Source organism: Ranitomeya imitator, chromosome 1, assembly GCF_032444005.1.
Source record: "Ranitomeya imitator isolate aRanImi1 chromosome 1, aRanImi1.pri, whole genome shotgun sequence".
In the NCBI taxonomy this organism is placed as follows: domain Eukaryota; kingdom Metazoa; phylum Chordata; class Amphibia; order Anura; family Dendrobatidae; genus Ranitomeya; species Ranitomeya imitator.
In genome coordinates this window covers 724,867,406-724,892,449 of record NC_091282.1, presented here as the reverse complement: position 1 = coordinate 724,892,449, position 25,044 = coordinate 724,867,406, and the positions used below count along the sequence as shown (strand labels likewise).

The window sequence follows — 25,044 nt, the reverse complement described above, 5'->3', positions numbered from 1 at the left end:
CTCGCCAGAGGTAGCCTGACTGCCATTAGGTACCGAGATGAGATCCTCAGACTCCTTGTGAGACCATATGCTGGTGCAGTTCGCCCTGGGTTCCTCCTAATGCAGGACAATGCCAGACCTCATGTGGCTGGAGTATGTCAGCAGTTCCAGCAAGATGAAGGCATTGAAGCTATGGACTGGCCCGCCCATTCCCCAGACCTGAATCCGATTTAACACATCCGGGACATCATGTCTTGCACCATCCACCAACGTCACGTTGCACCACAGACTGTCCAGGAGTTGGCGAATGCTTTAGTCCAGGTCTGGGAGGAGATCCCTCAGGAGACCATCCGCCGCCTCATCAGTAGCATGTCCAGGCGTTGTAGGGAGGTCATACAGGCACGTGGAGGCCACACACAGTGCTGAGCATTATTTCCTTGTCTTGAGACATTTCCACTGAAGTTGGATCAGCCTGTAACTTAATTTTCCACTTTGATTTTGAGCATCATTCCAACTCCAGACCTCCGTGGGATATTAGTTGTGATTTACGTTGATAATTTTTAGGTTTTATTGTTCTCAACATATTCCACTATGTAATGAATAAAGATTTACATCTGGAATATATCATTCAGTGATATCTAGGATGTGGTATTTTAGTGTTCTCTTTATTTTTTTGAGCAGTGTATATACCCCAAAATGGTGCAATTAAAATCACAACTTGTCAAGCAGAAAACAAGTCTTCATATACCAACATCAACAGAAAAATAGAACATGGTAATAAAAAAAGCAAAATAAATCTGTGTCATCAAGATCCAAAATAGCTCCAGACTAAAAGGGTGATTGTAAAAAAATAAATAAAAATACATACTATATATATATATAGTATGTATATATATATATATATATATATATATATATATATATATATATACTCTTTAAACCCAGATTTCTGCAGATGAACCCTGCGTTGGGTGGAGAGGACCTTTATGATACTGTCTCATCTACGTAACATAGCGTACATCGAGATGCCAGGTATTATGTAAGTGGTATAGTGAATTCCGGATTTTTCCCAAGGAGATTGATAAGTCAGCAATAGCCAGTGTGCCAGCTGCTCAACACCTGCAAGCACTGTCCGCTGTGCGTGTTCTGTCAGCAATAGCTGCAGCCCTGTCAGCATTAGCTATGCCACTGTGACAAAATTAATGCTGTCCGCTAGCTGTTAGGCGTACACAGTGTCACTTTAGTTTATGAACAGATCTCATAAAATCATATTGTGGTGTCCAATATTTTCACATATAAAGCTTCTAAAAGGAATATCAATTCTTCTGCAACTCATGCATTACAGATAAAGAAGAAGTCTGGTGAATGCTCACCTGTATGGCCATGATTCTGATATATCAGAATTAGGCTGCTTTCCCAAGATGAGTTTTTGGTGAGGTTTTTATGCTGCATAAAATTTTTAAAATGCATGAAACCTATTTTACTTAAAAGTTGCAGAAATGGTGCAACATCAAAAACTCACCAAAAGCTAATCTTGGGAATGTTAGCCTTAGGATTTGACGTTACTAATAGGCTGGTCTGCTCCGAAACCCATCTGAAAGAGGATGAACATGTGCATTTCTATGTAAAAGCAACTCACTGTTTATATGTTCAGGGATTTACCGTATTTTTTGGACTATAAGATGCACTCTTTTTCCCAAAATTTTGGAGGAAAATGGGGGGGGGGGGTGTTTTATAGTCAGAATGTAGCGGCGGGTGGGGCAGCAGCAGTGGAGCGGGGTCACAGGAGGCAGGAGCAGAGTTGCCGTTGCAGGATGCCGCGGCGGAGGAGTGGGGCTATGCTGCAAGCCTTGGGCTGGAAGGAAGGGGTGTCCCGGTAATGTGAGGCCGGAGTGGAGTCCCCACTGTGCACATTGACCTCACGGTGGGCTTCTGGGAAATGGCGCCAGTGTTCGCGCACGACCAGATTTAGTTTTCGGCTCAATGACAAGCTGAAATCTCAGGGACAGGGAAGGAGCCTCTGGTCCTGGGACACCCGACAACAGAGGCGTGACATCCGGGCTGTAAACATATATCATGAATAATCTTAATGACTCATTATGAGTTTCCAATGCGGCCATAAAAAAGTTGTCTGTCACTGATTTTTTTTTTTTTTCTAGTTGTCCAGGAAAAAAAAAAAACTGGAAAAAAAATGTGGAGTTTTGTTGTTACCATTGACACGAGTCATCAGCCTCCGCTGTGCTAATTTCTGACCCTTGTATCTGTGACTCTTCTGCATTGTTCTCACTGTTTGGAATTATCTATAACGTTATAATTGGGTATCCAGCACTGACAGATACAAACAATCCTTTCTTTATCCCACAACATTAGGGGAAATCATAGGAACGCCAGAAGGCACCATAAAAAGTTAAAAACTGTAATATCTAGATACCACACTATTTTAAAAATTATTCTATGTTTTGTGTAACCCAACAAAGAAATATTTAATTAAGTATTTAAAAGGGGTTGACCATTTTTTCTTGCTTTCCTCAAAAACTGACAAACACTGTCTATGATGGTGGAGGAGCAGGTGACCAGATCTGTCCATCAACATCCTCCAATAGAAAAGCAGTTTTACAATTGGAGGAGGCTGATGGACAGGTCCGGTCTTTTGCTCCTCCCGTGGTCGTATATCTGCCATGAGGCAGCAATCTGCACTCCTTGCTGCAATACACAGTGACCAACTGCTCCAAACACACTTCAGTAACAGACTGACTCCCCAAAGCCCATCTGCCATGAGGTCAGGTGGACTTTAAAATAATCTCCACCTCCTCACACGCCTACTCCTTAGTACAGTTTTCCTGGCATCTTTCTCAGTGAGCTGTCCAAGCACTGTTAAAACCTTTTGCCAGATTATTGATAGGACTGTGCAGCAATACCTAGCTCATGGGATTATGCCTTCCTGACATTGATCTGTCTGATCAGTACAGGGCAGGAGAGAATGCACATTATTCAGCTTCTTCCTTACAAAAGTTTCTGTTCTACACCTGCTGAGGACACAGGGCTTCCCCTGCTCCAGTTCTATGCTCCTAAATACATAGGGTCCGGTTCATCATTGCATTTGCACCTGCCTTTCATTGGGTTTTTGGTGTTTGGAGCCTTTTTTGTTTGACCCAAATTCATCTTTCCGTTTGTGCCTTTTTTGAAGCCTATTAAGAAAAAGTATTTGTTTTTTTAGTTTGCCAAAGCGAGCGAGGTTCAGGATTTCCAGAGATTTTCGCCTGATTCATCATTTGTAAAATTTGTTACAAATATTCCTCAGCTTATTATTTAATGAAGCTGCTAAAACAGAGCACTTTCTGGCTTAGAGAAAATTCTCCTCCGAGCCTGGTTAGCATTAGAAATAGCTCAAAATAACAACAGTTCTCTAAGGGATTTACCGTATGGACACCTCTTTGAAATCCACACTCATATCCCAGCCATCACACCCCATCTTCTCTGCACTGATTTCCACATGGAAAAAACTATCGAAACCATGTAGGGGCTATAATAGATCCCACTTGCTGGGTAATTTTTCTTTATCTTTAATAGCATCTTACTACAAGTTTGCCATTCCAGGGAAATGGACCCATTCAGGTATTAGGAAAATTAGAGACATATGTATTTAGAGAGCTCAAGAACAAATTCAATTTGCTTTCTTCAGATTTCATGTTCTTTCTAATTCTAAAGGATCACTCCCAAAAATTCATTATTAATAACACATTTAAATCAGAAATATCTTACTTCTTAACAATGTGGATCATAAGACTCTTTGGAGTACGAAATACATCGATAGTCACTTTAGTAAGGACAACAACTTAAGGACTTTTGGTTATATGCCTAGATGGGAGTCAGATTTAGATGTTTCAAAAGATATGGAACAATGGGAAAGGGCGACTAAAAATTCATATAACTCACATTTCCATGAGTCTTCATGAATCCTATTATAAAATACTTGTTAGGTGGTACTATACCCCTTCAAGACTCTCACACTTCAACCATGGACTCTCACCGTTATGTTGGAGGGATTGCTGACTACCTGGGAACTTGCTACACATCTTCTGGAGCTGCCCAAAGATCAAACCTCTCTGGAGAAGGGTCTCACAGATCTTAAGTAAGCTCCTCAATAAAAACTGTGTGCTTACTCCACAAATTACACTACTTTCCATCGGATTGGAGGATATAGACCCATCTATGAGACATGTTTTTATACACACCTTATAGGTAGTTAAAAACTCTATAGCTTCTTTCTGGAAGAAACCAAATACTCTGAAACTCTCTGATGTGATGGGAAAACTCTATTTACATAATTCCTTAGATCTTGGGTTTGATGGCTTGTGACTATCCATCATCCTCTTGATTACATTCCAGAGGTTTTCAATGGGGTTCAGGTCTGGAGATGGGGCTGCCAATGACAGGGTTTTGATGTGGTGGTCTTTTAATTTTTGCCAGAGCTGTATGTACTGTATCATGACACAGCTGTTGGGTGACCTGGGACCGAGGGCTCCTTCCCTGTCCCTAACACTAGGGGGAACCCTATCTTGCTCTACTCCCCGGGATACTTCAGTTGGCGAAGATGGCGGGGCCTCCGCCCTTGCTTTATCTCCTAAGTTAGACCTTCGTCTGTTCTCTTCCCCCACCCAGGGAAGAGGCGGTGCTACCTGTGCACCGTATTATAACAACCCAGCAAACAAGGTAGCACAGACAAGGGTTAACAAAAATCCAGGCATACAAAATATTCATTCACATGTAACAGAGGAATGAACCAGGGTGTGAAGGTAGGGGAATAAACTAAAACAGAGAAAGATAGGGAATTACCACACATACAAACCAAACAACAGTCACTAATAACTCCTTCAACTCTCCTCATTACAATTCCTTTCCCTCCGTTAGCAATAAAGCAGCAATAAAGCTAGCTCTGACAAGGATGAGCAACAGAGCCCAGATTATAAAGGGGATGGGAGTAGCTAACCGAGCAGAGCTGTTAACAATGGGATTCCTAATATGGTCGATTAACCCCTGTTCTGCCAGAAGAAATAAACCCATTTAAAATTAAGGTGTGCTTCTTCTCAGCGTCGGAGTAAGCGCAATCAGGCTCTGCAGTCTTCTGGCTCCACACTGTCGTGGTAAAACCGTGACAATATGTGGTCCAGTATAATCACTGCTGATATACATTTGTGTGTGTGGTATAGTCACTTATGGTATATATTTGTGTGTATGGTATAGTCACTGCTTGTATATATTTATGTGTGCAGTACAGTCATTGCTGGTTTACATTTATGTGTGTAGTATAGTCATTACTGGTATACATTTACTGTATGTGTGCGGTATAGTCACTGATTATATATATATTTCTGTGTATGGTTTAGTCACTGCTTGTATATGTTTATGTGTGCAGTATAGTCACTGCTTGAATATATTTAGGTGTGCAGCATAGTAATTACTGGTGTACATTTATGTGTGCGGTATAGTCACTGCTAGTATACATATATGTGTGTGGTATAGTCACTGATGGTATATATTTGTGTGTACGGTACAGTCACTGCTTGAATATATTTATGTGTGCAGTATATTCACTTCTGGTATACATTTATTTGTGCAATATATTCACTGCAGTGCTCCCTGGCTTGTCATTGAGGGGAGTCTATAGCGCGGACCTTGCAGCTGCTATGGAGCTCCTGAGTGGAGGAGAACCTGGCTCCACCATCTGGATTTCAACAGTATGTGAGCAATCATGTGACCACCAATCAAATCCTAACATTAAACATCCAAAAAGGCGAAAAAGAAGCAGTGTGGCCATAAAATAATCAAATTTTATTATAACACAAATAAATACAGAATATTAAAGTTCATAAAAGGTGGTGCAGAAAAAATATGCAAAAGAAATTATAGTCACCATTAAGGTAAATAATGCTGTAAATGCCAATAATATGGTACAGAAAAGAGTAGGTTGAATAAATCTATTCAAGTATAGTAGTTTATGCGCAGTATAAGGCAAAAAGTATATTAAATAGAATCACAATTAAACTACTAAAATAGAATAGTATTGGATATGAGTGTGGCGTATACTGTGCATAAAAAGAGATGGCAAACAGGCATGCTAAATAGTTCTACCAAACATTGCCCTCATAAAACATATAGAGCGTAATAGAAAAATATAGAGATCCTCCAAAGTAGACCATAATTGGATAAATAAAGTGCTGCAAATAGAACCCTATATACTAGGAATATAATCCTTAGCAACGTGAAACCAGTCTCATTATGGATAATAGTATTCCGATGGTTTATTCTGCAGCAGCAGCCATACTCGCAAGAAAGTGCATGCAGTGCCAGATCCGTATTTATAGAGAGACCAGATAACAAAAAGGTGTGCACAGCTAGACGGAAACAATGGGGATCAGATAAGAGACAAAAAATCTATCTCAATAAAACTCATATATGTTGACACATCTACCCCCGGACGAAGCTATACGCGAAACGCGCGTCGGGTTGCTGTCTCCACCATTAGGTAACTCACTTGGCTGCTATCTTCTTATTTGCGATACCCTGCACTTTCAACATATATGAGTTTTATTGAGATAGATTTTTTGTTTCTCGTTATTAAGTGACCGTGACATAAGCTGTCATAGATCCCTTCTCTGTGTGATTCTGTGTTGAGGGTTGGCATCACAAGTTCTGGCTGTGCTGGTGATCAGGACACGTAACAGTTACACAAATATATTCACAGGTTTCAGCCACAAAGGGGAGAGTTTATATCAGCAGGTCTTACAGAACAATAAAGTGATGTTTATTAAGAATTAACTCCCTGCTTTATACTCTTATCAGTAGTGATGAGCGAACGTGCCTCTGTAATCCCTGCATGTGTTGCAGATATCTAACAGCCACGAGACATGCAGCCACGGGGACCAAAAAAACACATTATTCGAGCACGCCAAAGTCACTCTGCTAGCACCTAAGCATGCTCAGATAACACCTTATCCCAGCCCGTTCTCTCATCAATAGTTATCAGCTACTTGCTTCTTGCGAATAATATTTAATATTATTCACACAAAATATTTAGAGATGTCTGATGAAGGCTCCCCCCTTCTACATGACCACATAGTCCTAGAATGAAATGTCATAACATTATAGGATGGGTACACCCCAAAGACCACTTGGGAGCAAGTTTGTATTTTTTTTCTGAACAGAGAGATCTGAAAAATAGCTGCACTTTCCATTTTATCAGATACTGGTCTGGAGCATAGTATTTATTTGCAGACCAATCATGTAAAACATTCATTTTCACAAAAGGATATTTTACAAATCTTAGGGAACCATCCATAAATGACTTTTTATTGAAAAAAAAGATATAACATTACAATAATGAATGTAATAACGAAATACCATAAGTTTTATGCAGAGGAAAATAAATTAGCAGAATTTAATAGGTTATTCACAAAAAACCCAAAAAGATATTCTCTGTCCATTGCATTGGATCTGAGATCTGGGCTCTGGTAGTCCGATAATGGGGCTCTGCAGTAGTCCCATACAAAATGAATGGAGCAGAGGATGAACATGTGAAACTACACTCAATATGAGACTGGACTGCAGAGCACTGCTCTCAGGATCAGTATGTTATCAGAGACCATGGATAGGGAATAACTTGATTTTTTCAAAAATAACCCTTTAACCCCTGGACCAAAGTTGAGCCCATCCCAGATGCCGGCTTTGTTACACAGCCATATTCTGCCTGTGAACACAGTAAATACAGAAGGGTCTTGCTTTGCAGAATTTAAGCTGCAGAACAATATTGTATCATACAATTATTAGGTTCTGTAGAAGGACGTAGATCTGGGGATTTATTATGATGGAATATAGGCTGAACTGGATGGACAAATGTCTTTTTTCGGCCTTACTAACTATGTTACTATGTTACTATGTTACTATGTATTCACACTTACATTTTGACATTAAGTTTGTCTGTTTTCCTGAAGTAATGTAAAAAAACAAATCCATTGCACAACAGATGCAAATGAAAGCAGGAAGACCCCACTGATTAGGGTCAGCCTGGGTTCCATTATGTGTCAGAATTGAGAATTTAATCAATTGGGAGCACACTGCTTCCATTGGTATAACCTATGCAATAAATCTGTTTTTTTTTTTACATTAAATTAATTTGTGCCTAAAAATGGAGCAAGCAGAATGACAAAATGTATGTGTGAGCGTAGCTTTAATTGCAATTACTTAAATGGAATCTGTCAATAGGATCGATCCTCCTAAGCAGTCTATATGAGCATGTAATAATACCCAAAAAGATAATGGACACCAGAGCTATAAAAAGTAACAATTTTATTAAGAGACAAGTTTCTAAAATATTACACAAAAATGTTAAAAAAGTACAAAAAATGATGCAATGGAAAAGAGAGGGGTAAACCTAGTACCACGCACGGGTATGGTTAAAAATAATGGAGCAAATCAAAAGTGCTGAGTAAGCAAATTGTACATATGCATAAGAAAATCAACTCCCAGGCATGATAAATCTAGCTACGGATATCAAACACCAGATAGAAACTCAAAAAATATATATGGTGTAAATAATAACAAATAAGTAACTATGCCGGGGGGAAGAAAAAGGACTCCAAGCTAAGTAATATAGCAAGCGCGCCCCCCGAAGAAGCCACATTGCGAAACGCGCGTCGGGGCCTCTTGTCCACGCACGGCAGCAGCGGCAGCAGGTTGGTACATGGTCATCTAGTATACCGGTTACTTATGTTACCTATATCCCCTCCAGCCATTTGGCAGGTATAGGGCTTGGCACTGCTTCTATTTACTTCTCTATCATAGGGGATTCATTCTGACTAATTCCTCAGTGTATCTCTGTACCACCTTGCTGTCTGCTATATTACTTAGCTTGGAGTCCTTTTTCTTCCCCCCGACATAGTTACTTATTTGTTATTATTTACACCATATATATTTTTTGAGTTTCTATCTGGTGTTTGATATCCGTAGCTAGATTTATCATGCCTGGGAGTTGATTTTCTTATGCATATGTACAATTTGCTTACTCAGCACTTTTGATTTGCTCCATTATTTTTAACCATACCCGTGCGTGGTACTAGGTTTACCCCTCTCTTTTCCATTGCATCATTTTTTGTACTTTTTTATGTAATATTTTAGAAACTTGTCTCTTAATAAAATTGTTACTTTTATAGCTCTGGTGTCCATTATCTTTTTGGGTATTATTATATGTAATATGGCGGAGCATATACGCTATTTGCTCTCTGTATAGGTTTACTATATGAGCATGTAGTTCATAGAAAGCTGAATAAAATGATACCTTGATATCCGTTATCTGATGTTTTATTCCAAAGAAATCAAAGTTTTTCTTATATGTTAATGAGCTGTCGAACTATGGGCTGGGCATAGATCTCCCTGAGAATCTGCCTCCAGAGCTTATTTAACATGAAAGGGGCATCACCAGTGTGAGACATGTAATGACTGACAGTCTGCTCTCTTGATTACATATCTCACACATAATCATTTGATAAATTCTCTAGAGGCAGATTCACAGGGAGATCCATGTTCTGCCCGTAGATCTTAACAGCTCATTTACATATTAAGAAAAACATAAATTTCACTGGAATAAAACATCGGATCGCAGATATCAAGGTATCATTTTATTCAACTTTCAACATGTCTATACAGACAGCTTAGAATGGTTGATCCCACCGACACATTCCCTTTTAATTTACGCGCATAATGCCCTTTCTGCTAGAATGGCCTATTGATAGATATCGGAAGTCAACAAATAGTAACAGGTGGTAAGGAAAAGGAGTTGCAGCACTTCCATGTCAAGTCATGATTATCAGCAGGACTGGCACCCACATACAATGTAAAATTATAATACCTATTTTAAGTAATGGATGGTAGGAACCATTTCTCTAAGAACGTTTAGACTGTTTACGCTAATATATATATTTTTGTACCTGTATACTATTGTATTTATACTTCAATGATCTATTCTCATTTGTCCCTCTCCTCTCTTTTTTTGTTTCTTTTTACCACTTACAGCAACGTCCTGAGAAGCAGTCATTGAGCGCCTCCATGTGTCGGGACTCCCACTGGAAATGTCTCCTTCTGTCCATCCTTATGCTTGTTTGCCTTTGTGCTGTCACCTGGTGCCAGGTCACAAGTGTTACTAAACTCAGTTTCGACAGCTCACTAAAGGGAAGGTCCATGATCTACCATGGTAGTCCTTGCTCAGATGGATATGTTTATATTCCCTTGGCCTTCCTAGCAATGCTCTATGTGGTCTACCTGGTGGAATGTTGGCACTGTCACGCCAGAAGTGAACTTCAACATAAAGCTGATGTTAGTAGTGTGCATGATCAGATACAGCGTATGCGCCAAGCCACACCATGCATCTGGTGGAAAGCCATTAGCTACCACTTTGTTAGACGCACTAGACAAGTCACACGCTACCGCCATGGTGATGCCTATACAACTACTCAGGTCTACCACGAGCGGGTTAACACTCATGTGGCCGAAGCAGAGTTTGAATACACACACTGTGGGATAAAAGACATTTCCAAAGAGTTGTTAGATCTGGATCGCCATCCAGCCACCAAATTAAAGTTCACCAAGTGCTTCAGCTTTGCCAACCTGGAGTCAGAAAACTCATATCTCACGCAACGTGCCAGGTTCTTCACCGAGATTGAAGGCCTAGATGACTATATGGAAGCAAGGGAAGGAATGCAATTAAAAAATGTGGATTTTAAAGAGTTGGTCATTGCCTACGTCAACCTAGAACAACTACCATGGTACATCTCGCACTATGCTTTCTGGGCAGCTGCCTTGCTCATGTTATCATGGCCATTAAGGGTTTTTATTGAATATAGGACTGCTCATGTTCATTATCACATTGAGAAACTCTTAGGGATGGAGTACACACCACAAGCCGTGCCAGAGGAGCCTATATACAGATTCAGAATGCCACGGGTCAGTACCCTGGACAGTACAGAACTGGAATGGCACATTTGCACCAACCGTCAACTGATTCCAAGCTACTCCGAGGCGGTGCTGATGGACCTCACAGATGCGTCACTATGCAATGGCTTCTCTGCTTGCGGTTACAGTGGTGTTTTGCGTGGGTGTGAAGACTGCAATAGGGCATCCAGCAGTTCATCAATCTTCTCTCGCCATGCTATGCACAGTTGCAGTGGAGGCCGATCTCACCTATCTCTCAGCACCAGCCGCTTCTCTCTGTGCCAGCTACATGGATCTCACAGGACAGGACTTTGGAGGAGCCGTAGCAGTAGTTTAGCAGAGCGTGTTTGTCAAGATGATCGTTGCTACTCTTATTCTAGCCAACTGGCAGTTAACGAAAATCCACCCACTTACCACGATGCCCGGTTTTTCCCTGTGCTCATTGTACATCGTCAGGAAGGATGTAGAACCAGAAACCTCTGTATACATCGCTCTTCTTGCATGGAAACCTCCTTGTGAAAGTATCTGCAAGGGTTTTAGAGTAGTCATACACATTAGGCTGTCAAACCTAATGATGTTCTCTAAATAAGGGTCCCCAACCTGTTGCTCGGGAGCCAATGTGGCTCACAGCTATCTGCCAGCTTGGTACATTAGCACCAGGTCTAGCAAATAGCTATAAAGACATGGTCTCCAGATGGTGACATTTCTGAGTGGTCCTGCATTGAAGAGAAAATCTGGATGCACATAGCCTATTACTCCCATGCCATGTATAACATTTTAAGGTGTAGAAAGGATAATGCCAGTTAGAGAGTTGTTCAAAGCTAGATGTGACGGTATTCTTGCATCAAGCACTCCCTCCGCACTGAGCAGGGCAAGGTGGGAACCCCTAGATATGAGAATACTGCCTGTAAGGGAGGAGAGCATATTGTCTCTGAGTGATTTCTACTGGTAATCTGTAATTGTCATTATACTAGTAATGGCGGGCACTCGGTAACACTACTGTGGGTGAGGGGGACAGGATGTCACTGCTTAGAGGGCTCTAGATGTGGCTTGCAACCATCTCTCAGAGCTGAATGTGGCACTTAATGTTAGAAAGGTTTGGGACCACTGCCGTAGATCATCAGACGATTGAGCATTTCATGTTTGTTCAGACTATACAGGGAAAAAATGGATTGGGCATGTTGAAATTTAACATGCCCTATCCTTTTTTATGCCTGCATGGACAAATAAAGCATTAAGGTGTATGGCGAGGTCTGAAAGAATAGCTTGATCAGCTGACAGGTACTGAATGTGTTTGTGCACTTTTAAGGGTGCCCTAGACATGAGATTGTTGCCTATTTAATGGGTATGGGTGGTGGGGGGGAAGGAGTCCTGACCATGATAGGAGGTGTCTGACATCTTGATCGCTTGTTCAGCCGAAAGCTACGGTCACACACAATAGATGGCTACTAGATGGCTGTCAGCCGAATGATCGTTTGGCGGACCGCCATCTCAGCTGACTCCCCCAAACACATAAACGCTCGTTCAGCCGAGTGCTCCTGTGTTTCCTATGAGAAACACGCCAAATTACATCGACTGGTGGCTTATCTCATGGAGAACAATGCAATCGACAGTCCGAAATCGGACATGTCTGATCGATATCTCTCCCAACCATCAGTCGGCCGGAATCCCCATCTCAAATACATATTAGTCCATCGGCTGAACCAGTCGATATTAGCCCGTCAGGCAAACATAAGTCTAAAGTGTTTAACCAACTTAAGTGTATAGTGAGCATACTTTTTTTTTATTTTGTTTCATTAAATTCATGTCTTTGGGACCAAAATTAATTTGGGTAATTAATATCTTCATAAATTTTGCACCATTTGGCTTTTATAGGTGCTTTGTTGTCCCGCATATTCAAGTTCATGTAGTCTGTGGCTGTAAATCACCTGGGAGGAGCTCATAAAAGACAGATAAGGATGTTAGAAACTCTCCCATTGAATCCTTAGAAGGATCTCCACTGATGGATACTCTATTAACCCATTCTGCAGCCAGCAATACAGTGCAATACTGAGGCTATACAAGGCAAACAATGCAAAAATTAGTTTTAGATCCCCAAAGGTAGACATTAGCTTATCTGTAGATCCTTTTAAAGGTTTCCAGACATATTAGGCTAATGTTGGTTGAACCCGTTGATATCAACAAGTTTGGCGGACAGTCTAATGTGTATGGTGGCACCGGATGACTGATGGTCAGGAGATATGTTGATCACACATGTCCAGTTTTGGACTGCCGATTACATTGTTCTCCATGAGATAACCCGCCAGCTGATGTGCCAATCAGTGTCTTATCTGCAGGAGTACCAGCCAAACAAGCGCTTCTGTGTACGGGACAGTCAGCTTAGATCATTCAGCCGAAACATCATTCAGCCAACAGCCAAACAGCCATCACCAGTGTATGGCCGGCTTTAATGTGGTTAGATCATTTGATAATCTCATGTCCGTAGTAGCAGGCACAACAGCAGATGGTATGAAAATAAGCCATGTCTGCCGGTCGTCTGCACGTAAATATCTCATGTTTCTGGCCAACTTTACTGGTTAAATTCCATAAATGGACCTTTAAATATATGGTGAAAATATGTTCACAATTATTTGTAGAATGTGCAACATTATACAAAAAGTACACGGAAAGCATTAAGTAAAGGAGGGCCTAAACTAAGAAGGATATACACTTCACCAAAATTCTTGAACATGGGCAGATGATTGTCTTGGATGATTGTCATTATATATCTTTAGGAAGAACATATTACATTGTATCACATTATTTTCATACTTTTTTAGCCTCTAAAATACACAAAATGCAATAATTATGAGTTGATGTTAGAGAATTAGCAAACCGCAAATATTACCAAGGAATTTCTGAGAGGAAGAGCAATCTGGGATATAGTTTCATAATGTGTTTTGAAAGTTCCGAGAGAATCCAGATAGAAGAGCACAAGATGTGGCTTGATAAACATTTTGGCTACTAATTTTACTGGAATAGATTATTCAAAATTACGTATTGTATAAAATTGGATTTCCAAAATTTATGGCACACAACAAGACCTAAATACCTGAGTAGATAAGGAAACTTGTGTCCTTACTTGTAAAAAAATGAAAGATTTCTGAAGGATGTGAAAAATACACAGAAGAGAAGTGAATGTTGACTACTTGATCATTGGCTACTAATAGCTATAAAGTTGCTTGCCTTACAAAGTTTCAGAAAAAAATATACTTTGTATACAGTATAGATTTGGCCAGCTTTTCCCAGCACCACTCTAGGTAATTGATGGATCGTTCCCTATATATACACATGTAAAAGACCTGTCAATCCTCTAGAGTGGGGAGAAGCCCTGAGCTAGTCTCTTCTCTCCCGATCATCTCTGTTTGAATCTTTAAACTCTGAAATTCCGAAACATTTGAGAGAAAAACATACCTGGTTGCAATTGTGCTATCAGGCTCTAGTTTATGCTGCCCTTGGTATCATGAAATTACTTATTAGGTTCCTTGTTAGATTTTAAAATAAATATTGCCTTCTGATTGTATATTTACAAATTGTTGTATATTTACATTTGTTCCAAAACCATTGGCTTCCATTATGTATAGGATGAGAAAATATAACTATACTACTCTATACATATTGGCCCCAATTTATCAAGATTGACGTTTTGCATGCCCATCTTGTGGAAAGATGTGGTAGCGCACGATGTGCCAAATTTTTCATGTTGAACTGGACACAGGATGTAATAGTGGCTGCAGAGCGGACTTACATTTTTTTTCCTTTTTTACTGTTGCTTTTCTGTTGAGTTAACTTTTTTTTTTTTAAGTTCAAGCAGTTGTTATCAGACTGTTTTCACTTTTGTTATGTACTTCTTCTCCCTGTATGATGCTGATCTATCATGAGCAGACAGTGAGATCCAATGGAAAGAACATGCCCCCACTATAGCTTAGGGCAAGTTTCTCAATGTGTGAGATTTAAGGATACAGCTGTGACCTTTTTCATTACTCATTGCGAGGAGGGGGGAGTGGAAGTGCAGGTGAGTTTAGTTGTGTCACATTACAAACCTGTCTATCAACTCTCTTCCTCTCATAGCACGGTTGTCTTTGCTGTTCTGCGCCTCCTTCCATACAGCCTGCCTGCCTTTTCTCTGTTGTGCTTAATTTGTAATCAGTAGTGAGATGAGGGTGGTTATGACATCTCACACAGGAGCAATCCATAATAGGCAGGCTTCTCCTGTAATGACAGATCTGATCTCACTGCAGACCGATTACAAGTTGTTTGAGTACAGCAGACATAAGTGTAATGACTTACATACTCAGTGATCATGAGAACTGATAGAAGGTTTTGTAAAGTGACACAACTAAAATCAGCTGTGCTTCATTCTCCCCCCCCCCCCCCTCACTGACTCATGCAGCATGTTAGACCAGGAAATCATGGCTGTATCCTTACAACTCACACACTGAGAAATCTGCCCTAAGTTATGGTGGGGAGGGGTGTCCTTCTTTCCTTTGCATATTGCTGCCTACTAATGATTGGTGAGCATCATACAGGGAGAAGCACACCTCCCAGAGTAAATTATCTGATAATACCCATTTGAACTTAAAAAAAAATAACTTATTACGTGGCAATTACTTTGATTGCTAATATCTTTGCAAAAGTGAGGCAGCATTAAAATATATTATTCTGCTGTGCAGACAACATTACATTGGGTTTGTAGTTCAAAATAAAAAAAATTGACGAACGGCCCTTTTTAAAAGGCATCAGACTACTTGAAGCATCTTTCAGCTGCTCTGTACCACAAGAAATGTACTTTAGTCACACTTTGGAGTATCAGACTTTACGTCACTGTTAGAAGAGAAATAGGGGGGCAATACAAGTGCAATGGGGGCCTTATCCAATGAATAATAGGGTATAAGAATTAAGGAAACTGCTCAATTTGTGAGGTTGTGCAACCCGCAACAAAGAATAAGGGTTTAAAGATCAATAATTCCAGCTGCTGCAACACAAACAGGTTGGAGGCTCCAATGTGGTTATCAAGTGGTAGGACGAAGATTGTGATCTGCGCTGCTGGTGCTGTAATTCCAGAAAGACTGTGGAGGATGGTCAGTCTGGTTTTTAATCTCAATGCGTTTCGAAGTTAGCAAGCTTCTTTCCCAGTAGAACCACAGTCACAGAGGAAGACGTTTGCTATCTTCGAAATGCATTGAGATTAAAAATCACACTGACCATCCTCTTCACCAGTGTTCCCCAAGTCCGGTCCTCAAGAGCCACCAACAGGTCATGTTTTCAGGATTTCCTTAGTATTGCACAGGTGATGGAATTATTGCCTGTGCAGGTGATGCAATCATCACCTGTGCAATACTAAGGAAATACTGAAAACATGACCTGTTGGTGGCTCTTGAGGACCGGACTTGGGGAACACTGATCTACACCGTCTTCTAGATTTTTATTGAAATTACAGCACCAGCAACACAGATCAACAGCTTCCTTCTACCACTTTTGTGATTTAAGTTATGATGAATTAGTTAGACTGCGCCCATCCCGGCTAAGCTCCCACATCCCCAAAAATTGGTGGAGCTGGTGAAGACTAACATAAAAATGCAAAATGTTGCATGTCTTCTCAACTACAAATGGTGCAAGAAAAATGTAACATTTCAAACAGTTTTACTCTAGAATTCTGGTGACCAGAGATTTTAGGAGGGCTAGAGATGAATCATCTTGAAAACAGATATAGCAAACGTACATACAAGACCTCTCACATAATGCGTCTTAAAAGAAATTGCCTCAATGCAAGTTGTTTCCGGATTTGGTCAAAGCTTTGTAGGGACAGTATCATGCCTCTGTTATATGAGTAATCACCAATGCATATGAATAGGTGCTAAGTTAAAATATTAATTAGTTTATGCAAATTTTATGTGAACTCCATTTCACAACTATAATCACCTCATTTTCATATATAATTTGCCATATAATGTAGAAAAGGTGATGGTGCATCTTACTGTTCATTACAGACCTCAGAATTTGAAGCCAATACTCAATAAGACTCAATAAGAGAAGCAAATATATCAAAATATATATTCAAATCTCTCGTACGTGGCAACTCTCTGCACTTTTGTAAGTGGTTTGGTTATATTCTAGTTCTGTGGATCTTTTTTGATTAGAGGACGGCTATGACTGTATTGTCAGCTTTGCCTGTTTTTATATAATATAGTAAAAGATATAATAAAATAAAAAGTTATGAAAACAGCCGAACAAACACAGTCATTGTCCACAGAAGCGTTTTTCCCAAAGTTGGGACCTGCACCTATGCTATTAATGTCCAAGTTGAAAATAACACTTCACTCAACAGTCTCTAGGGTGGATTTTTCCCACTGATTTAGGGTATGTGCACACGCTGCGGAAAACGCAGTTTCCCATAAGTTTACAGTTCAATGTAAACCTATGGGAAACAAAAAACGCTGTGAACATGCTGCGGAAAAAAACGAGCGGAAACACAGCGGTTTACATTCCGCAGCATGTCACTTCTTTTTGCGGATTCCGCAGCGGTTTTACTGCTGCTCCAATAGAAAACCACAGTTGTAAAACCGCAGTGAAAACCGCAGAAAAACCGCGGTAAATCCGCAGCGGTTTTGCATTGCGGATTTATCAAATCCGCTGTGGAAAAATCCACAGTGGACCAGAATACATGTGCACATAGCCTTATAGTCCAATGCTTTAGGTTAAGTTCCCAAATTCAGTTTGACTCTGCGTTTTTTTTTACTGCACAAAACGCAGCGTCATACAGTTCCAATAAAATGTGTGGGATTTCTAGAAATAAACTGATCTGCGATGCAAGTTTCAAATCTGCAACATGTCATCCGAGTGCTGTCCAATGTTTTCCAGGCACTCACTGACTTGCTTGGCTGATCTAAATATCAGATCAAACTCAGACATGCAGTGACTTCTTCTTTGGACAGTCTCTGAAGAAATCAGACATGTGCACGGCCTCATAGAATAACATTGGTCTGGGTGTAATCTGATGTTTTTTTGGATCAAACTTGGACCAAAAATACCCTTCCCATGGTAACCAGGGCCTAATATCCTGAGATTTAGCACAGTAGTCTCCTGGAGAACAGGTGTGTAGAGTCAAAGCCCATTTTGGGCTGAAAGAGATGTAGACTTTTACTTACACCCGTAAATGCTGTTGGCAGCTCCTCTAGGGAGGTATGTAGATTTACAGATTGCTTTACATGCCCAATTCAGTGACGAATTATTGTGAGAATCTGCTGAGATTTGTTTTTATACAATATATGGTATTCCGAGTACTCAATAAATGCAGATCGGTTCATTTTGACACAGAGAAGTATGAAGGGCTGCAAGGAAGTAATCTATAGTATGATGGCGAAGACTTGTATATAACGTACACTATAGCTATGCAGAGGACGGTCACGGCATGGACTCGTATGTCGGAAATATTTTGTCATCTGGTCCAGTGGTAGCTTCTTGTTACTGTATCCAGATAGATTGTGAACAATCAGACTTTATTTTTCTATAGCAATGTTAGAGTATATGGTGCTGTTGTTATATGTTAGAATATACTGATATATTGCTACTTCTGGCAAGATAATGCCACACAATTGCATGCTGTCGCCTATGGCTTTCTAAATGCTCTCGTACAATTTTTGAGATTTCCAAACATGTACATGGGGGCTTCAAAGAAAGAAAGAGAAATCTGCTGAATGCCATAATGAATGATGATCTTGAGTAATAGAAGCATGGAATAATACGCTCAGCTGCACGGTCAAGAAAAATGGACTATAGCTGTATCCATCAATAAGGAAAGTATGACGGGCAAACAGAACTGGGTTTACTTACTGGTCAACGCCTATCGGTAAATCTGGTCCTGTGTCTATTCCATGTGGAGTTAGCATGTCTGTGATTGTATGTTATGTTGTATATTACAGAATAGTTTCTTATGGCTTTGACTGTTGCAACATAAAGTACATTTTTTAATTATTTGTCTTGTGAGTTTTGTTTTTTTGTTTTTATTAAAAATCATGTATACAAAGGTTTCAATCCTTAAAGCAATATCATGGTGGTTCCACTCAGTAACATGAGCTGGATGGTAAGAAAAACAGACTTATAAGTGGGGAAAAGGAGAACCTATACAGTTCAAAATTCATACAACCCATAGGAAAGGCTAGTCAAAGGAATTGTCAACTTTTGGGGACGCTTTTTTTTTTAATTGAATGCATGTACAGTGGGGCAAAAAAGTATTTAGTCAGTCAGCAATAGTGCAAGTTCCACCACTTAAAAAGATGAGAGGCGTCTGTAATTTACATCATAGGTAAATCTCAACTATGGGAGACAAACTGAGAAAAAAAATCCAGAAAATCACATTGTCTGTTTTTTTTATCATTTTTTTTTGCATATTATGGTGGAAAATAAGTATTTGGTCAGAAACAAACAATCAAGATTTCTGGCTCTCACAGACCTGTAACTTCTTCTTTAAGAGTCTCCTCTTTCCTCCACTCATTACCTGTAGTAATGGCACCTGTTTAAACTTGTTATCAGTATAAATGGACACCTGTGCACACCCTCAAACAGTCTGACTCCAAACTCCACTATGGTGAAGACCAAAGAGCTGTCAAAGGACACCAGAAACAAAATTGTAGCCCTGCACCAGGCTGGGAAGACTGAATCTGCAATAGCCAACAAGCTTGGAGTGAAGAAATCAACAGTGGGAGCAATAATTAGAAAATGGAAGACATACAAGACCACTGATAATCTCCCTCGATCTGGGGCTCCACGCAAAATCCCACCCCGTGGGGTCAGAATGATCACAAGAACGGTGAGCAAAAATCCCAGAACCACGCGGGGGGACCTAGTGAATGAACTGCAGAGAGCTGGGACCAATGTAACAAGGCCTACCATAAGTAACACACTACGCCAACATGGACTCAGATCCTGCAGTGCCAGACGTGTCCCACTGCTTAAGCCAGTACATGTCCGGGCCCGTCTGAAGTTTGCTAGAGAGCATTTGGATGATCCAGAGGAGTTTTGGGAGAATGTCCTATGGTCTGATGAAACCAAACTGGAACTGTTTGGTAGAAACACAACTTGTCGTGTTTGGAGGAAAAAGAATACTGAGTTGCATCCATCAAACACCATACCTACTGTAAAGCATGGTGGTGGAAACATCATGCTTTTGGGCTGTTTCTCTGCAAAGGGGCCAGGACGACTGATCCGGGTACATGAAAGAATGATTGGGGCCATGTATCGTGAGATTTTGAGTGCAAACCTCCTTCCATCAGCAAGGGCATTGAAGATGAAACGTGGCTGGGTCTTTCAACATGATAAAGATCCAAAGCACACCGCCAGGGCAACGAAGGAGTGGCATTGTAAGAAGCATTTCAAGGTCCTGGAGTGGCCTAGCCAGTCTCCAGATCTCAACCCTATAGAAAACATTTGGAGGGAGTTGAAAGTCCGTGTTGCCAAGCGAAAAGCCAAAAACATCACTGCTCTAGAGGAGATCTGCATGGAGGAATGGGCCAACATACCAACAACAGTGTGTGGCAACCTTGTGAAGACTTACAGAAAACGTTTGACCTCTGTCATTGCCAACAAAGGATATATTACAAAGTATTGAGATGAAATTTTGTTTCTGACCAAATACTTATTTTCCACCATAATATGCAAATAAAATGTTAAAAAAACAGACAATGTGATTTTCTGGATTTTTTTTTCTCAGTTTGTCTCCCATAGTTGAGGTCTACCTATGATGTAAATTACAGACGCCTCTCATCTTTTTAAGTAGTGGAACTTGCACTATTGCTGACTGACTAAATACTTTTTTGCCCCACTGTATTTGAGCTAAAATATTTTTTGAAGTTGGGTTTCCTTAAATGGTTTATCCAAGACTATTTTTTTTACTATGGGCTTAAAAACTGCTAACACAGGCAATTAATTGTCTGTTCTACCAGACTCCGGAACAGAGTTGTCACCGACCGACCACTCCTGCTGGCAGTTCAACTGCTTCACATCAACAGAGCAGCTATTCTTTTTCTGCTCTGCTCTTTTGACGGTACGTGACTGGCAACATCATTCTGATTGGCAGCTGGCTCCCCACAGTGAGGTAACGGGGGACCAGCTGTCAATCAGAATGATGTCGACCATCACGATCTGTTAGAGCAGAGCGGAAGAAAAGCCGCTGCTCTGCCTAAGTGATGTCACCTAAAGCCGCAGGAGCGATGTGTGACTGACCTGTGCCAGCAGAGATCAGATTAGCAACTATCTGCCTGTTAGTTTGTATGACCCTATTAAAAAAAGATCCTGGCTAACCCCTTTAAAAATGATGCACAATTAGCCTCCTATAGCCCCTAAGTTGTACTGTCTGTTGCTGGCTACACAGGCCCGGATTTAGGGGTGGGCCCAAGGGGCCCGGGCCCTAGGGCACCCACCAAGGAGGGGCCTCCCACCAATATAGGGATAAATATCTCAAAACATGTAAAATACACGTCTCTTTGCTGTGAACTGTTTCTAATGATAAAGAACATTTAACAAAAGAGAAACTATTGTAAGTGTAGGGACCTGGCTATGGTCCTACATCTCAGTGGCTGGTGCACAGCGGCAGAGTCATGGCACCTGACCTGCGTCAGCATCCACTGACCTGGCTAGCCTAGCCAGACTTCCTTAGTACCCTCCCTGTACCTAATGCTTAGCTTATGGCATATGGCAGCCTTCTCTGATCCCAACAGAAGCTTCTAGGCGCTACCTATTCTAGGCGCTATATGATCACTCCCTCGGGTTAGATCAGATGAGATGTTCAGCTACCTTCGAGGAAGGAGACGGAGCCACGATGTCGGCGTGAGAAGAGGTTTCTCCACCGCGGAGCGCGGCAGGACTTCACTCTGGATCTTCAGTCACTGTGGATCCAGAGGTGAAGTGGGTCCGTCTTCACAGTGTCGCGGTGGGTGAGTATGATCTCTGTCTGTGTGTGTGTGTCTGTCTGTCTGTGTATCTTTCTTGCAGCTCCTGTCCTACACAGTACCTTACTGTATATACAAGTCCACACTATATCCTGCATTACGGTGTGTCGAGTATACTGTATGTATATAATGTGGACCTGTTTACAGTATAGTGCTGTGTATACACTTTGTACAGCCCCTCAGCCTCTATTCTATATACAGCCAGCACAGCAACAGCCTCCGATATATACAGCTCAGTAGCAGCCCCTCATATATACGGCCCAACAGAAACCTCTCATACATATACAGCCCAGCAGAAGCCTCTCATACATATTCAGCCCAGCAGAAGCCTCTGACATATAGAGCCCAGCAGCAATCTTTGATATAGACAGCCCAAATTTCTACAATATACATACATACATATGTACATATTTAAACCTTTAACGCCCTTTCAGGACTTCAAGAGTTGACAAGGTCAGATATACTGCGTGAATTGGACTTTAGTGACATCATTAGTGATTTTGCAGAACACAAATCAAGGAAAGTGCCCGGATTGTAAAAAATGAATGATTTTACTTAAATGACTCTGCATAAATGATTTTTGTAAATAAACTTGCGTTCGTTTCATTTTGTGTTTTTGCATTACATATTGCAGCACCTTGAAAAATGGGCCTCCCTCCAAAATGGGCCCCGGGCCACCCACTTCTTAAATCCGGCCCTGTGGCTACAGGATGAGTTAACAGCGAATCCATCAGCGAGGTCATTCTGACAGTGTTAAGGGACAGTTTTATGGAACCTTTTATCTGATTTATGACCATACACCACATCAAAGTTGTATGTGCAGGGAAAAAAAGGAGTCATTAAGGGTAAAACGCTACAACAATTTTTATGAAACCTAATGGCAACAATTATTTCTAACCACAAATACATGTATTAAAGCAAAGAGAAATGTCCCCCAAAGTTAAACAACCCTATTACAGCATGACCCTCATATAATGGGCCCAAAAGCAACTGCATGTGCCACATTTATTATACACCATTGGATTTCAGCTTGTAAAATGAGCTCCCTGCTATGAGCTGCCAGGAACATCAAAGGTAAAGTATGTTCACAGATACAAAACAATCTTCCCACACTATGATCTGATGGATGGAAAATACTTACCGTAACTATTTATTGGGGGGAAAGTGAGTATTGAAGTTGAGCCCCATATACAGTGGGGAAAAAAGTATTTAGTCAGCCACCAATTGTGCAAGTTCTCCCACATAAAAAGATGAGAGAGGCCTGTAATTGACATCATAGGTAGACCACATCTATGTGAGTCAAAACGAGAAAACAAATCCAGAAAATCACCTTGTCTGATTTTGCAAGATTTATTTTGCAAATTATGGTGGAAAATAAGTATTCGGTCACCTAAAAACATGCAAGACTTCTGGCTCTCACAGACCTGTAACTTCTTCTTTAAGAGGCTCATCTGTCCTCCATTCATTACCTGTAGTAATGGCACCTGTTTGAACCTGTTATCAGTATAAAAGATACCTGTCCACAAACTCAAACAGTCACACTCCAAACTCCACTATGGTAAAGATCAAAGAGCTGTCGAAGGACGCAAGAAACAAAATTGTAGCCCTGCACCAGGATGGGAAGACTGAATCTGCAATAGGCAAGCAGCTTGGTGTGATGAAATCAACTTTGGGAGCAAAAGTAAAAAAATGGAACACATACAAGACCACTGATAATCTCCCTCGATCTGGGGCTCCACGCAAGATCTCACCCCATGGGGACAAAATGATCACAAGAACAGTGAGCAAAAATCCCAGAATCACATGGGGGGACCTAGTGAATGATCTGCATAGAGCTGGGACCACCGTAACAAAGGCTACCATCAGTAACACACTACGCCGCCAGAGACTCAGATCCTGCAGTGCTAAACGTGTCCCCCTGCTTAAATCAGTACATGTCCGGGCCCATCGGAAGTTTGGTAGAGAGCATTTGCATTATCCAGAAGAGTATTGGGAGAATGTCATATGGTCTAATGAAACCAAAGTAGAACTGGTAGAAACAAAACTTGTCATGTTTGGAGGAGACAGAATGCTGAGTTGAATCCAAAGAATACCATACCTACTGTGAAGCATGGGGGTGGCAACATCATGCTTTGGGGCTGTTTTTCTGCAAAGGGACCAGGGCGACTGATCCGTGTACATGAAAGAATGAATGGGGTCATGTATCGAGAGATTTTGAGTGCAAACCTCCTTCCATCAGCAAGGGCATTGAAGATGAAACATGGATGGGTCTTTCAGCATGATAATGATCTAAAGCACGCCGTCAGGGCAACGAAGGAGTGGCTTCGTAAGAAGCATATGAAGGTCCTGGAGAGGCCTAGCAAGTCTCCAGATCTCAACCCCATAGAAAACCTTTGAAGGGAGTTGAAAGTCCGTGTTGCCCAGCAACAGGCCCAAAACATCACTGCTCTAGAGGAGATCTGCATGGAGGAATGGGTCAACATACCACAACAGTGTGTGGCAACCTTGTGAAGACTTACAGAAAACGTTTGACCTCTGTCATTGCCAACAAAGGATATATAGCAAAATATTGAGATGAACTTTTGTTAATGACCAAATGCTTATTTTCCACCATAATTTGCAAAATAAATATTACCAAATCAGACAAGGTGATTTTCTGGATTTGTTTTCTCATTTTGACTCTCATAGTTGTGGTCTACCTATCATGTCAATTACAGACCTCTCTCATCTTTTTAAGTGGGAGAACTTGCACAACTGGTGGCTGACTAAATACTTTTTTCCCCACAGTACCAACTGATAACAATTCATCAACATTTTCATCAATGTTCTTAATTTAAAAGCCCATGTGATACTAATTTCAATCAATTGACTTTCTTTCTTACTATCACACAGTCCTGGAAGTCGAAATCAAGGTATTGCTTCCATAGGCATATTCTTATTTTGCAGTTAGTGGGAACGCCAGTGTGTTCATTGCAGCGATTTGCTATACACCAAGTGGTCTTATTCTTTATGACTGCTTTCAAAATAAACAAATATATGTGAATTATTTTTAAGTAATATGTAAAAGTGTATATATACAATGCTTTGCAAAAGTATT

At 40.8% G+C, this 25,044-nt stretch overlaps 1 protein-coding gene across 1 annotated transcript in view; it reads left to right on the top strand.

The window, feature by feature from the left end:
* LOC138644220 (transmembrane protein 151B) overlaps positions 1 to 12,361 on the top strand; it is a 114,141-nt gene extending 101,780 nt beyond the window's left edge. The window contains exon 2 of the mRNA XM_069732536.1: positions 10,048 to 12,361. Within this exon, the coding sequence (XP_069588637.1) occupies positions 10,048 to 11,481 (1,434 nt within the window). The 3' untranslated portion in view covers positions 11,482 to 12,361. The remainder of the gene's footprint in view (positions 1 to 10,047) is intronic.
* Positions 12,362 to 25,044: the final 12,683 nt, after the last annotated feature.